The sequence below is a fragment of the Puma concolor genome, chromosome E3 (assembly GCF_028749965.1).
Source record: "Puma concolor isolate L17-30 chromosome E3, mPumCon1.1.hap2, whole genome shotgun sequence".
In the NCBI taxonomy this organism is placed as follows: domain Eukaryota; kingdom Metazoa; phylum Chordata; class Mammalia; order Carnivora; family Felidae; genus Puma; species Puma concolor.
Window position 1 is genome coordinate 26,099,627 of NC_141682.1, and position 15,216 is coordinate 26,114,842.

At 43.0% G+C, this 15,216-nt stretch overlaps 1 protein-coding gene across 3 annotated transcripts in view; it reads left to right on the forward strand.

The window, feature by feature from the left end:
• DNAH3 (dynein axonemal heavy chain 3) overlaps positions 1-11,848 on the forward strand; it is a 170,910-nt gene extending 159,062 nt beyond the window's left edge. For 2 of the 3 annotated variants that reach the window (XM_086692831.1, XM_086692832.1), the window contains 6 exons: positions 3,339-3,493; positions 4,335-4,502; positions 6,368-6,510; positions 8,857-9,061; positions 9,916-10,053; positions 11,444-11,848. In XM_086692831.1, coding sequence (XP_086548957.1) covers positions 3,339-3,493; positions 4,335-4,502; positions 6,368-6,510; positions 8,857-9,061; positions 9,916-10,053; positions 11,444-11,797 — 1,163 coding nt within the window. In that variant the 3' untranslated portion in view covers positions 11,798-11,848. The remainder of the gene's footprint in view (positions 1-3,338; positions 3,494-4,334; positions 4,503-6,367; positions 6,511-8,856; positions 9,062-9,915; positions 10,054-11,443) is intronic. The other variant, XR_015245692.1, reaches the window with a different exon arrangement.
• Positions 11,849-15,216: the final 3,368 nt, after the last annotated feature.

The following is a 15,216-nucleotide window of genomic DNA, read 5'->3' on the forward strand; positions in this document are numbered from 1 at the left end:
GCTTTGTGTTAACAGCTCAGAGCCTGGGGCCTGCTTCAGATTCTGTGTCTCCCTTTCTCTCTGCCCCTCCCCAACTCATGCTCTGTCTCTGTCTCAGAAATAAAAACATTAAAAAAAATTTTTTTTTTAAAGATTACATACAAGTTCCTTCCTCAGCTCCATATGTTAAGGAGTTTGTGTGGATCCTTTCCCCGATTGTGTGGAAGATGCTCCATATATACACAATCATCACCTTGAGTCTTCACAGTAACCTTATGAGCTTCATGTTAGTTACCCCATTTTAGAGTCAATGAGACTGAGGCCTTAGAACAGTGGTTCTCAACAAAGGGCAGTTTTGTCCCCCAGGGGACATTTGGCAATGTCTGGAGACATTTTTGCTTGCCACCACTAAATAGAGATGCTACTGGGTAGAGGCCAGGGATGCTGCTGAACACCCCACAACGCATAGAACAGCCCTCACCACACAGAACTATCCAGTACAACCTGTTAATACTGCTAAGATTGAGAAATCATACTTCAGAGTGATTAAGTTCGGTTGTAAAAGGTCATGTAGACCTTACTTAACGCAGTACGCTGTCCCCTAAAATGAAACCCCAAGTGACATGCACAACATAAGCTCAGTGGATATTAGTTTGGTGAAAGAACTTCTCTAAAGAAGTGAGTCATTTTCCTCTCATTTCAGGTCACGCAGAAGCATATGCCAGGGCTGTTCTTCAGAATGCAGAATGAGTGCATACTTGCCCTAGGATAAGGTCTTAGTATGGGACTTCCTGGAGCCCATAAAGCAACCTTCCCTGACTGTGTCAGCCCACTGGAGGAGACTCACTTTCCACCTAGGCCAGTCAGCATAGGCTAATTAGGCCAGGAGAATCAACAGCCCCCACATCTCAAGGGTGTAAGACATCTAAGGTCCATTTCTCAGCCACTCTACATGTCTGGGGTGAAATGGCAGGGGTCTGTGCTCATTGTGATTATCTATCTACCAGCTAGCAGAAGCTCCACCCACTTTTGATGCCATGTCTCAGCACATACTTGTGTGGTCACTGCCACAGGAATAGCACTGAAGGGCTCATGCCAGGAATTGAATGCACAAGAAGTTGTCTCCCATACCTGGCCCCCACAAGGGACCCAGAGAAGTGTAACTTGCCTATGTGCCTGGAAGGAAAGAAAAACCAGATGTGGATGATCATTAGAACTCTATGCTGACACTAACCAAAGAGACGGGTCTTGTTTGAACAATGGTTATCACATTCAATGGGCCAAAGTCAATGCATTATTCATCTGGTACCCCCAGCCTTGGCAAGGAGAGTAGAGACCTTAGAGGAGACAAAAGCAAGGGGTGCCTGGGTGGCTCAGTCGGTTAAGCTTCTGACTTCATCTCAGGTCATGATCTCACGGTGCATGAGTTCAGGCCCCAGATTGTGCTCTTTGCTATCAGCACAGAGCCCACTTTGGCTCCTGTGTCCCCTGTTCCCTCTCTGCCCCACCCCCACTCTGCCCCTCCCCCACTCGAGTGTGTGCTTTCTTTCCACCCCCCCCCCTCAAAAATAAATAAACAGTAGGGGTGCCTGGGTGGCTCACTCAGTTAAGTGTCCAACTTCATCTCAGGTCATGATCTCACAGTTGGTGGGCTCAAGCCCTGCATCGGGCTCTGTGCTGATGGCTCAGAGCCTGGAGCCTGCTTCAGATTCTGTGTCTCCCTCTCTCTCTGCCCACCCTCTGCTCATGCTCTCTCTCTCTCAAAAATAAATAAACATTAAAAAAATTTAAAAAATAGTTGGTCTCCTTTAAAAAAATTAAAAAATTAAAAATAAATATTAAAAAAAGACAAAAGTACATCCTGGCTCCCATAGGCACTTGTGCTCTTGATACCAGAATAGACCTATAAGTAGCTATAAAGAAATCCACCTTCCTTCACAAACATAAAACCCAAAGCCTGCAAGGGTATCCCCTGGAGGAAAATTTGCTGATAAGGGTGTGGTGGCAGGACCTTGCACTATGACTCTGTGCCTGAGATTTACCTTTACTTGGGTTCACTTTTGGGTGCCCTCGAGCTCTGCCATGCTGACTTCAGTGAGGGAAAACCACTGCGCCTTTGATGTTATATTTTTAATTGTTATATTTAATATAGTGCTATCAAAAGCTTGTTTATAGCTGAGACCAACCGTAATGTTCAAACTGAACTTTGCTAAACGCCTGGAAAAGTCCATAGAGAGAGCCTCAGAAATCTAGATGGTCTGGCTTAAGGTAAAACAGCATCTGCAGGGCTCAAATTACTCAAAAAGTAAATAGACCCTTACTCTGCCCTTAATGAGCCACCCATATCCTCCTCCTTCACATTTAGACCCCTCCAAGACCAAAAGAAGCTGAGGCCTCCTGCCCCCACCTTAGGCCATACCTCCTGTTTCTTGTCTGTAGACCTGTGTCTTCCTGGAATGGTTGGAATTGGAAATGAGCCTGCATATGTGTGTCCACACACGCATATACACACAGATGTGTTTCCTCCTTGAAGACTAGTGTGTTGTCCATTAACTACCAAATACCAGGTGGCACCCACATACTATGGAATCTGGACCAGCTAGAAAATGCGTCATGGGCTTGGCAAGATGGATTTGATGTGGCTTCCAAAGAATTACCTAATTATTTTTGTAGAAATCTGAGTGTAGAAACCTGAGTCTCAGAGAATGATATTAATGATGGGGGTGGAGTATCCCAAAGCAGTATGTATGGGATAATCACAATTTTCAAAAATATATTTATTTGTAATAGCTGTAATAAATTGAATACTTTCTGTGTGCTATATATTGTGCTAAATGTTTTATAAGCATTATTAACCACAACCTTGTAAGATGGGTACTGCAATTATCTCTGCTTCTCGACAGATGAGAAACTGCTGGGATTAGAACCCAGGACTGTCTTATGCCAAAGTGCTTGCCCTGAACCACCTTTATGTAATGCCTTTCATGTATGTACACACACACACACACACACACACACACACAACCACACACATGAAGAAGATGCCTAAATGTTCACAGTTACCTTTGATGGAATTATTGGTGATTGTATTGGTTTTTTCTTTCAGTTTATTTTTACTTCCTAATTTCTAATGTGGTGAATAAGTACTATTTTTGTGGCAAACATAATACCAAAAAGGCCTGATCTCATCCCAATGTGAGCATTGGTTTCAGCAACCCTGCATCTAAGCAGAGTTTCTTGGCCGGAAGAATCCTCTGTTTTAGGTTAATGACCAAGTTCATTATGACCTTCCTTGAGCTCAATATATCCAATATATCCTTGTCACTATATCCAGTGACAATCCTGTTGGTTGTCCACAGGGGAATGTAATTATGGGGGCAGAGTGACTGATGACAAAGACAGGCGTCTCCTGCTATCCCTTCTGTCCACGTTCTACTGTAAGGAAATTGAGCAGGACCATTACTCCCTCGCTCCTGGAGACACTTACTACATTCCTCCTCATGGCTCCTACCAGGTGAGGGGCTTGGCAGTCTCCATGTGGCTAGGGGCTGTGGCGTAGCCAAGGAGAGCCAGGGGTAGCTTTGGGCTTCCTGACTTGGGACCATAAGTTATTTCCAATATTCCAAAAAGCCTCTAAGAGAGACATTATTATTATTGAATGAAAACTGGGTATTTGATAGACAAGATCTTTTCAAAATGTGGGGCCCATCTTGGGGAGTTAAGGGGAAGGATGGTTAAAATGAAGCCTTGGTAGTAACCTGGTTGCAAATTGCTACTTGAAAACAAAGGTTCAGAAAGTGGCTAAAGGGGAAGGACAGAAAAACTGGATGGGAGAATGAGAACAGGAAGAAGAAAACAGGAAATCTGTAAGAGCTTTAAGAGGGATTTCTTTTATTAAACACCTGTTATATGCCAAGGCCTATTACTTTGTAACTTCACTTATCTTCCCATTTACAGATAAGGAAACTAGGGGTCAAGGTTACACAGTTTTCAGTAGAGCTAGGATCCAAACCCAGTTCAGTCTGACTGTAAAGCCAGAACTGCAGGGGGAGCAGGGAGAAGCTAGGGGTGGGAGGGGAGATACTCAGTCCTTCTGCCTTCATACTCACTCCCCAGAAGACTGTATGAGGAACAGCTTGGGGTGTGTTCACCGTGTGTGTGTGTGTGTGTGTGTGTGTGTGTGTGTGTGTGTGTGGTTGGTTGGTTGGTTGGTTGGTGTGTGGGTTGGTGGGCAGATGTGGCCTGTGCTACCAATCCAATGTGATTCTTGCTTGGGTTGGGTACAGCTAAGCCCTGAGTGATCTCTGGGACCCCAGAGGACCTGGGTTTGTGTCAACTGAACATTTCCTTTCCAGTCCTATATCGAGTATCTTAGGAACCTACCCATCACAACCCACCCAGAAGTCTTTGGCCTCCATGAGAATGCTGACATCACCAAGGACAACCAGGAAACCAACCAGCTGTTTCAAGGAGTGCTGCTGACCCTCCCTAGGCAGTCAGGAGGGAGTGGCAAGTCCCCTCAGGTAATTGGGCTTTGGGTGGGAGACGTAATTCCATTCACAGACAGTTGTCCGTCTGGTGGTCATGCAGGATTGTGGGTGATAACCTAGAAGGCCGACGATCGGAGGCTTGGCAGACTCCATGGGGCATGGGTGCTCTGGTCTTCCTGCTGAGAGTCCTTAAATACAGAGCTGGAAGAGCAGCAGTGTTTCCAGATTGTCAGCTGCTCCTATATAACCCTCAGGAGTCATTGCTCTACCCATATGTCATCTATACGACATTTACATAATACGTTTAGTTATTTTTGAGACAGAGAGAGACAGAGCATGAACGGGGGAGGGGCAGAGAGAGAGGGAGACACAGAATCGGAAACAGGCTCCAGGCTCTGAGCCATCAGCCCAGAGCCTGACGCGGGGCTCGAACTCACGGACCGCGAGATCGTGACCTGGCTGAAGTAGGACGCTTAACCGACTGCGCCACCCAGGCGCCCCCATTTACATAATATTTAAAACAAAATCTCTTAAAAACATTTCTTTTAAACACTGCATGTCATGCGACTCTTGATCTGGGGGTCATGGGTTAAAGCCTTACATTGGGTGTAGAGATTACTTAAAAAATAAAATATTTAAAAAAGCTCTGCACATCAGTACCATAAATGGAAACCCAATGTCACTTCCATAAAGTCACAACAGCCACAAAAAGAAAATGAAAACTAAACGGTTATTAGGTTCTTCGCAGATTATGTTGCTGAGGCCCTGCTGGCTGCTTGTGAAAAGAGGAGGATCAGCCAGTGTTACAGAGCGTTTAGTTAGCACTGATCTGAGACTTTGTCCTTGAGAAGAATGAAAAGAGAAAGGCAGCTGAAACTTGGAAAGAGAATGACTTTATCACCATGTGATTCAACATGATGTGTTCCATGTCCTGGAAACACCTAGAAACAGCTTGGGTGCCTCTTGCAGTCCATGCTTTATGAGGCACAGACCTGGTCCACCATCCTCAGTCTACAGATGGGGGTGAAATAGCCCAGTGGGAGGAAGAGACCTGCTTCAAAGCATTCATCAACTCAGAGGCAGAGCCAGATCCAGGACTGCCATCTCCTGACTCCACCACACCCTCTTCTTTCCTATCCTTCCCTTCCCTTCTCCATCTTCTGAGCTACTCCATGTTCAAGCCCTCTCAGCTGTGGGTTTCTCTTGATTTGGCTCATAGTGCCATAAATGATAATAGGTATAAAGATAGAGCAGCCTGCTTGGTTTCAGTTTAGGGATGGAAATTCCCCTCACTGTGAGAAGAGGGAAAGAAGTGTGTGTTCCAAGCCTTTCAGATCCACAGGATGGCAGAGCTGTGTGTCTCTCCCACACCCAGTTCCTACTCCTTGCTCCTCTAGGCCTGTCCCCTCCCCTACTTGGCCAACCCCCTTGCCCTGGGCTATTCTTGCTCGATGCTGAGGAATGGCTTACCGCTTTCCCAGGTGTCCTATACAGTCACTGGCACTGAGCAAGAGTCCCATCTGTACCATGAGCTGGTTATGAGGGGCTGGCTGAGAGAGCTGTGGGAGATGCTCTCCTAGGAGGAGTTTGGCTGGGTTCAGCACTGCCTGAGGCTACCTATCCAGCCGTCAGAACCTTGCTTCAGGTGTAAGAATAGGGCTCTTATTGCTTAGGTTTTTTTACCTTCTGGGCCAAGAGGTGATGCCTTCAAGAAGACTGGTAGAGAGGTAAGTGACCTCCTTTCCCCCAGGCAGAATTGGCTTTTGTAGGAGAGTTCCCAGGAAGGTCCTGTAGGCTGTGATTAAAAAGACCAATGCTCACTGCTTCAGGTTTACCCAGACAAAGCCACAGTGCACAGGCCTTGTTTCTCATTCACCTCTCTACGTCTGTACTTTAAGGAAGTCATTGAGGAGCTGGCTCAGGACATACTCTCCAAGCTTCCCAAAGACTTTGACCTGGAAGTGGTCGTGAAGTTGTACCCTGTGGTCTATGAGGAATCCATGAACACTGTCCTAAGGCAGGAGCTCATCAGATTCAACAGGTGGGCTGGATGGTCTTACTTGGATCCTTGGAGTGGGAGTGTAGGAGTATGATCTCATGGGCAGTAACTGACATGTGCACTTGATAAGTGCTTGATAAGTGGTTTGCCCCACCTATGGGGAGGGCTGTGAATAGGACCATCCCAGCATGTGTTGACCCAAGTTTAACTCAATTTTTCTAGTCATTCTCTTCCAGTCATTGATAGTACACCTGTAAAATCAGCTTAAAACCAATACCAAGCAGACTCATAGTAAAAGTAATTATCAGAGCCACTTTTCTTGAGCCCTTAGTGCCAGGTATAGCTCCAAGCACCATGTATGTGTTTGCATTCAAACCATGTAATAGTCTTTTGAAATAGGAACAGTTAGTAATCCCTCTGCCCCCATTTTAAAGGTGAGAAAACAGACCCAGAAGAGTTATACAACTTGCACAAGGTCATACAGTAATTCAGTGACAGATTGGAGTTTGAACCCAGGCTGTCTGATTCCAGAGCCCATACACTTACCCAATATGTGAAATCAGGGCGAATATAGAAAAGGGTGGAGAGAAATTTATCCCATTGCCCCTACCACACAGGTAGAGAAGGGGTGTGATGGGCTGGCCATGGAGCTAAGGGTCTCTGGCCCTCCTTACTTCTCTAGTTACTACAGCAGAGAACCCAATAGATCATCTTGATTTGACTTCTAAATAAAACTGAAAGCGTTCTCAAAGACCATATATACCAAATGAGAAAACTCATCACTTCTGTCTTCAAGTCAAAGGTTCTCACTGCTCCCAGCTCTCCATCTGTTACTGTCTCCATTTTGCCTCATTGATCATTGCTTAGTTTTAGGGACATCCCTAAACTCTGAAGTACTAAAGAACTGGAAGAATGTCATCTAAGTATTCCTTGCCTTCTCAGTGTTAGGATTAGAGTCAACTCTAGAGTCAACAGACAGTTGACCATATGGGGGAACGAAGCAAAGTATAGGGTGTGAGCTAAGGATGCAGCAGCACTGCTGTGAGTCAGATACTTTGCATGATGGGATGTAGTTGTCAGTCATCCAGATGCCAAGCCTAATGGCTTTGCTCTTCTGCCATCCATCCTCTCCTAAGGTCACAGGAACTCTTCCTTAGTGGTTGTAGGGGCCTTCACTAGCCTTTACCACTGGTCATTGTAATAGAAGAGAACAGGGTAACAAGCAATCTTATTTTCCAATGACGGTCAGGATTAATCACATTGAGTAATCTACCCCCACATCCTCACCAATCACTTTTTTTTGGCCTGTTCACCATGTGGTATGAGAATATCAAAATGATTAGGTGACAGTTCAGTTTCCAGTTCAGGGGAATCATTACTGTGTCTTCTGAGGCAAATGTTACTTCCTAAAACCTTGAAACTAGCAGAGCACATAGTTAAAAAAAAAAAATAGAAAAACTCTTACAAGTAAGTCTTTAGGTGTAATAGCCAAAGGTCTGTGGAATAATCCTTCAGATAGTAACTTTGCCCCTTGACTCCTTAGCCAAGCACATGAACCAAAGTTCTGACCTTTAAATTCCTCTTAATATGAATATTAAGTGATTACGCGTCTAGGAATCCCTTTCTTGCATATGATCATTCTCATATCCACTTGGCTGGGATTCCAAAAATTGATAGAGATGACAAGTTATTTCTGGTGGCATATTCTTTGGCACTCTCAGGTGAATTCCCTCTGGGCTTAGCTAGGCCTCAAAACATAGAGGCCAGAGAGAGAGGCAGGCAATCTTGGCATCTCCCAGGCTGCCTTTTCTCAGGCATGGACCTCATAATCTATGAAAAGAACTTTGGCAATATGGATCAAACCCCTTCAAATTGTATTACCTTTTGACCTAGAAATTCTACCTTTCATAGGAAAATCATTATAAGTTTCCACAAAGATTGATATGGATGGATGTTCCTAGCAATGTTGTTAACAGTGATAACAAACCTAGAAATAACATGTTTCAGCAATAGGGAAATGGTTAAATAAAATGAAATACCTTGTAGTAATTAAAAAAGGATGATTTAGGTCTCTATTGAATTGGAAAGATGCTCCCTATACGCTAAGAGAGAAAAACAGATTACAAAAAAGTAATATAGTTAATACCATTAAAAATAATTTATGTTTACATATAGAAAAATTTGGAAAGATAAACATCAAAGTTATCTTTAGGTGGTGAGATACCAGGTGATTTCATTTTTTTCTCATCTTTATAATTTTTCCATCATGAATGTATATTACTTGTCTGACCTTTCAAAGAGGGGAAAAGTGAAAGGAGACCTGAGTCAGGGTATTTGGGTAGGGTAAAGCTGGAGAAGCTGGCTGAGCCAGCTCCTTTGTTCTTGCAGGCTGACCAAGGTCGTTCGCAGAAGCCTCATTGATCTTGGCCGAGCCATCAAAGGACAGGTCCTGATGTCCTCAGAGCTGGAGGATGTCTTCAGTAGCGTGATCGTGGGTAAAGTGCCAGCCATGTGGATGGCCAAGTCCTACCCATCCCTAAAGCCCCTGGGGGGCTATGTGGCTGACCTGCTGGCCCGCCTGGCCTTCTTCCAGGTACCTGGGAGTCGGGGCAGCTGGGCACCTGGCACACGCATTCAGGTAGAGAGGACATTCTGAAATGGATTGAGCATCTACTGGAAACAGTCTTGCCAGAATTGAGGGCGGGAGTCAGAACTAGAATAAATGTCACAAACTAGTGGCTCATGGGCCAGATTTGACTAATAGATATATTTGGTTTGGCTGCCTGGTAATTAAAAAAATTTTTTTTTAAGTTTATTTATTTATTTTGAGAGAGAGAGAGAGTGTGCATGTGTGAGCGTGTGCAGGGAAGGGGCAGAGAGAGAGATGGGGAGAGAGAATCTCAAGCAGACTCCATGCTCAGTGCAGAGCCTGATGCGGGGCTTGTTCCCATGACTGTGAGATCATGACATGAGCTGAAATCAGGAGTCAGATGCTTAACTGACTGAGCCACCCAGGTGCCCCTAATTTAAAATTTTTTGAGATAGCATGTAAACATTGAATTATTACACGTAACAATCCAGATGTTTGTCCTGCAAAAAAAGGAAGAGCTGAAACAATGAGCCTGCATTCCTGCATGGCAACTATTATGAGATGAGTGGCTGTTGCTCAGTTTAGGCAAGGCACATAGTTTCCACCATTACATTCCCTGCCAATGTCTATTATACCCGGACACCAGCTTGCACCTGTGCTTTTCTTAAAGTAGAAATATATGTTTGTACCTTCATTTCAAAAGTGGGGGAAAAAAGTGGGAAAATACAAACTAAACTGAGAGGGCTACCTGTTTTGAGAAAAAACATCTTTCTTAACGGAACTCATTTACATTACCTGCCTTTGAACTATCTTTGATGTGCTGTTGATTTTGAATTTTTATTTCTGTGACTCTCCAGGAATGGATTGACCATGGGCCCCCTGTGGTCTTTTGGATCTCTGGATTTTACTTCACACAGTCATTTTTGACCGGTGTTTCTCAGAATTATGCCCGGAAATACACCATCCCCATTGACCACATCGGATTTGAGTTTGAGGTAGACATACTTTGGGTTAGGCCAGCTCAAGGGACCAACCAGAGAAAGCAATGTTGCCTGTTTTTTAATGAGTCCAAACATTTGGATGTGTTAAGGCACAAATGCTTCTGAGATGGTACAAGTGAAGTATTTAGTATGGCTTAAAAATAGCTCCAAAATTTATTCCAGACAGAATCAGAGAATTCCCAAGGCTTTGTTGCTGTGTATACATAAAGAATATTTCCAGAGAAAAACTCTGCCACCATTATACCAAGAAAAATTAAAGCATGCTTCCCTATTGTTTATTTATCATGGTGGACTCTTCATTTGGAAAGATGTTAATGGTCTTGGGTAGTGCTTTCCTTGGAGTGAAGTCAAAGGAATGACCAATAATCAAGTATCACCTTTGTCCATATATGGAGAGAAAAGAGTAAGATCATCTTGTCCAGAGGTTGCAGACTGGTTGATAGGTCTTAATTTAGTTTATGAATGAACTTGATAATCTTCGAAGGCAACATGAAGCTGAAATTAATGCAATAAGGTAACAAAATAACTGGGATAAATATTGGAAAATAGATAAATCCATCTTTTTTGATGTTGAAATGATTGTATACCTAGAAACCCTAAAGACTCTAAAACTACACCTGTCAGAATACTGATAGATAATAGGTATCAGAATACTGATATGGTGATTGGATACTCGGATACTGGTTAAATATACAAAAACCAATAGCCTTTCCTATTCTAGCAATAAGTACTTAGGAGTAAAAATGAGAAAAATATTCTATTCACAACAACAGAAAGAGAATTTGAATGATTTTAAATGGAGCTTGTCTTCTCTGGTTCATCATAATCCCCACCACTCCTTATTCTCCTACACCTGGACCATTTTCTGCACTCACCTTAAGGAATTTGACTTTACTACCTCTGAATTTAAACAGTGGTGTGCTGGAGCTGGCTCATATCAACTCACCAGACCCGGGTGGAGCTGGTTATTACATAGTTTTAATAGCCTGAAACATGTACACAATAGAAATTGACAAAAACTGCAAATCAAGGCTTTATTTCTCCCTGCCAGACAGCTGTTTTACCAGCATGCATCTGAATCTTACCTCTCACTTTATGGATCCAGGTCCCAATTGTGCAAGGTCACTAAGCTAGTTACAGTTAATGTGATCCCCCAGCTCCTACTTTAGTGCATTCTCTATGCCTACCATATAGGAGCACAGCATGCTGACTAGGAATCAGACCTGGTTCATTTGTGAAGGCAGGAGTATTATCACAGAAGCCACAGTGTCCTGGGAAATGTATATTGGGAAAGGCAGACATTGCAACAGATTTTCTGATCTCTTGATGCTGCCCCATTTAGGGAAATTGCAGGTAATAGAACTTACAGCTCTCTCTCTTCCAGGTAACCACACAAGAAACAGTCATGGAGAGTAACCCAGAAGATGGGGCCTACATAAAAGGACTCTTTTTAGAAGGTGCCCGCTGGGACAGGGAAACAGTGCAGATTGAGGAGTCTTTCCCCAAAATTCTCTATGATCCACTGCCCGTTATTTGGCTGAAACCTGGGGAAAGTGCAATGTTTCCACATCAGAACATTTATGTATGTCCAGTCTACAAAACAAGTGCCCGAAGAGGCATCCTCTCCACCACAGGCCACTCCACCAACTATGTCCTCTCCATTGAACTCCCAACAGACAGGCCCCAGAAGCACTGGATAAACCGAGGGGTAGCCTCTCTGTGCCAGCTGGATAATTGATGGCATCCATCTCAATGCAGAAAATAAAAGGCATCTCATTCTCAACCACAACCTAGCTTTCCTTTCATAAGAGACACATGGTATGATGATGATGGCAGCAGTTATATTAATAGAGCACTTGCTACGAGTCAGTATTTCAGAGCAGCCCTATAAAGTAGGTTATTATTATCCTCATTTTATGGCCACAGAAACCATGATACAAAGAAGGTAAGTAAGATCTCCCAAATCAGATAGCTACTAAAATAGTGGAGCCTGGATTTGAACACAGATGATGGGACTCTTCAACCTAGACCTTTAGCCATTTGGCTAAACTCCTTTGTGTTTTATTTCCTGTTGTTTTGCTGTAACTTCCACTGAACTTTAATTGCTTCTTTCCTAGTGCTGTTTCCTAGCACTAACATCACAGCCTCTCAGGTTCAAAAAGGCTTGAGCCACTGTGCTGACAGCTCAGAGCCTGGAGCCTGCTTCAGATTCTGTGTCTTCCTCTCTTTCTGCCCCTCTCCCACTCTGTCTCTCTCTCTCTAATAATAATAATAATAATAATAATAATAATAATAAAAACATCAAAAAAAAAACCCAACTAGTTCAAGGTTTCACAACTTATCAGTGATAGAAATGGAACCCAAATACTTCTCTACTAACCTGCAACAAATGGGCAGAAATTTCAGGAAGGAGACATGAGAAAACCAGCATTTGTTGCATGCCTACTATGTACCATGGGTTGTGACCTGGTCCTTTAGATATCTTGTTTTTTCCTATGTGGTGGGTACCATTGTCTCTCCCTCTGGAGATTATGTAACTTGCCTAAGATCATCCAGCTCTTTGACATTGCAGAGCCAAGGTCTGTCTGGCTCTAGAACCCATGCATTTTTCACTGCCACATGCTGCCTCCCTGCCAATGACTTGGCTATGTTATGATGTAGAATCTTAAATGTGTAGCTCCAACAACCATGTCCAAAAAATTTCTAGTTTATCACTTTCCTGTTTTCCCCCAGAGCCAGCTAAAAGAGAATCCTAAGGAATATAAAAATCAAATTCTTTATATATTACTTCTCGACTAACTCTTTCATTTAGCTCTTTGGCTCTAAGTGACTTCAGGGCATTCCATTGGTCAGTTCATAGTTGAGCAAAGACATAAGGCTGTTTGAGGGTCTTTTTTTTTTTTTTTTTTAGAACAGTTTCTGAATGTATTTTTTTTTAATATATGAAATTTGTTGTCAAATACAGTTTCTGAATGTATTTTTTTTAACATATGAAATTTATTGTCAAATTGTCAAAGTGCTCATCCCAAAAGATGCCCTCAATACCCATCACCCACCCTCTCCTCCCTCCCACCCCCCATCAGCCCTCAGTTTGTTCTCATTTTTTAAGAGTTGTTTGAGGGTCTTAATGTGTCTTTCGGTTTCTCTGCCTCTTCACTAGAAGAAAGGTCCTCAGGGTTTTTTATTTTTCCTGAATGTGGGAAGCTTCAGAGAACCAAACATACATACTCCAGAAATCTCTTCATGGAAACATGGAGTTGATAAAATTCTGATTAAGAACCCTAAATTAGGGGTGCCTGGGTGGCTCGGTTGGTTAAGTGTCCAACTTTGGCTTGGGTCATGATCTCACGGTTCATGGGTTCGAGCCCCATGTCAAGCTCTCTGCTGTCTGCTTAGGGCCTGGAGCCTGCTTCGAATTCTGTCTCCCTCTTTCTGCTCCTCTCCCTCTTGTGCTCTCTCTCTCTCAAAAAACAAACAAACATTAAAAAATTTAAAAAGAACCCTAAATGCTGAGATCAGCAGAATTATCTGAGAGATCTGAGACATTAAGTGCAAAAGGGGAGTTCTCCAAATCTTGCCAGGAGGCAATAAAGAGGAGCAGTCTCTTCCAACTCAAAGCAGGTAGCTTAATAGTTATTTTTTCGAGAAAGACAGTTTTTTAATTTTTACTTTTTCCAATGAGGGAAAGAAAATCAGAATGAAAAGAGAGCTGAAACTGCATTATCATTCCAAGTAGGATTGTTGGTCATGTGAGATGGAAAGATGGTCAGGATCCCAACTGCCTGAATCTTGGACTGGTTAGGCTAAGTTGTATTGTAAGTTTTAAGGCAGTGAGGGGGTTGCTAAGAGAACAATTGGATTTTAATTAGTTGTCTAACTCCCAGATTCAGCAACAAAAAGCTGAAGGAGGCAGGGACTGACTGTTTCATTCCTCAGGGGTCAAGGGACAGAATGTTTCTGTATGATGGATTAAATTTTTGTAATTTAAAAAATTTCCTCCACTTTGAAAAGAAACAGTGCCCTAAATTTGAGGTCATTTTCTACTGGGGCCAATGGGGTATTTAATGTTTCCCCCTGGGAAAGAGCTGTATGTTCTTTCAGAAATCCTGGTGAGTTAGAGGCTGGAGTCTTGGGGCAGAGATGGCCAGAGATCAGTTTGGTGAGAAGCTGCAGTTCCTGCCAATAAATAGTGCAGCAGATGATATCAGACAAACATTGTCACCAAGCTAGTCATTTCTCTTTAAAAATCTAGCTGTTGGGTAAAGAATTTTCAGTCCTTGTCAGTATTGGAAGAAAATTTCATTGAAAGAGGGGATGTAGGGAAGATAGGTTTGGCCTTTAGAAGAACGAAGATGGAGATTTTATAGTCTTGGAGAGAAAATGGGAGAAATAAAAGCTATTATAAACATTGTTCATATGAAAGTTTTGGTAGTAAATTGGTAATTATGTTACTGTGTAATAGGACATGCACCTTTGCAAAGGAGGCTAGTCATATAAAATTCAGTTAGGTAAGATTCCTGGCACATAGAAGATACTCAGGAGGCTAGCTAGCAATTAGATCAACTTCCATTTTGGAATAGGCTGGGTGGGAAGGTTGGTTTCTTCACTCAACAGAGTTAAAGACAAAAACTGCACAGTCAAAATCACCTTGAGTTACTTAGAAAAGGACGAGGACAGAGATAGGCAAGTCACGTCTCACTTGGTCCAGCAGAGCCAGTTTTTCCACCAATGCGAGAACAGATCACTGTTTCAATGGTTGACCCCCAGATGAAGTACTTGACTTGATTTCACAGGCCCTATGTTGTATGACAAAATGTGTAAACACTAGAACCACCTCTGAACAGGGAGATGCTTCCACAATGAGACCAGATAGAAGGAGAGTTACTGATGGAACAGCAGATGTCTCCCAGTTGAAGCCAAGCTGGGGTTTATGTGGCAACCATGTTAAATATGCATTTGCTATTACTACAGTGATATATTTGTTCTCCACATCATTGCCAAACTGTGCAATACTTACCCTCAGCATTAAAGTGTATGCTTCTGCTCACAGGAGCAGGCTTTGAGATTGAAATATAATGCTTACTTTGAATTAGAAGAGCTGTGTGACAAGAGAATCCTAAATCTAGGTATGGGCTGGAAGTTACCATATGCTACTTT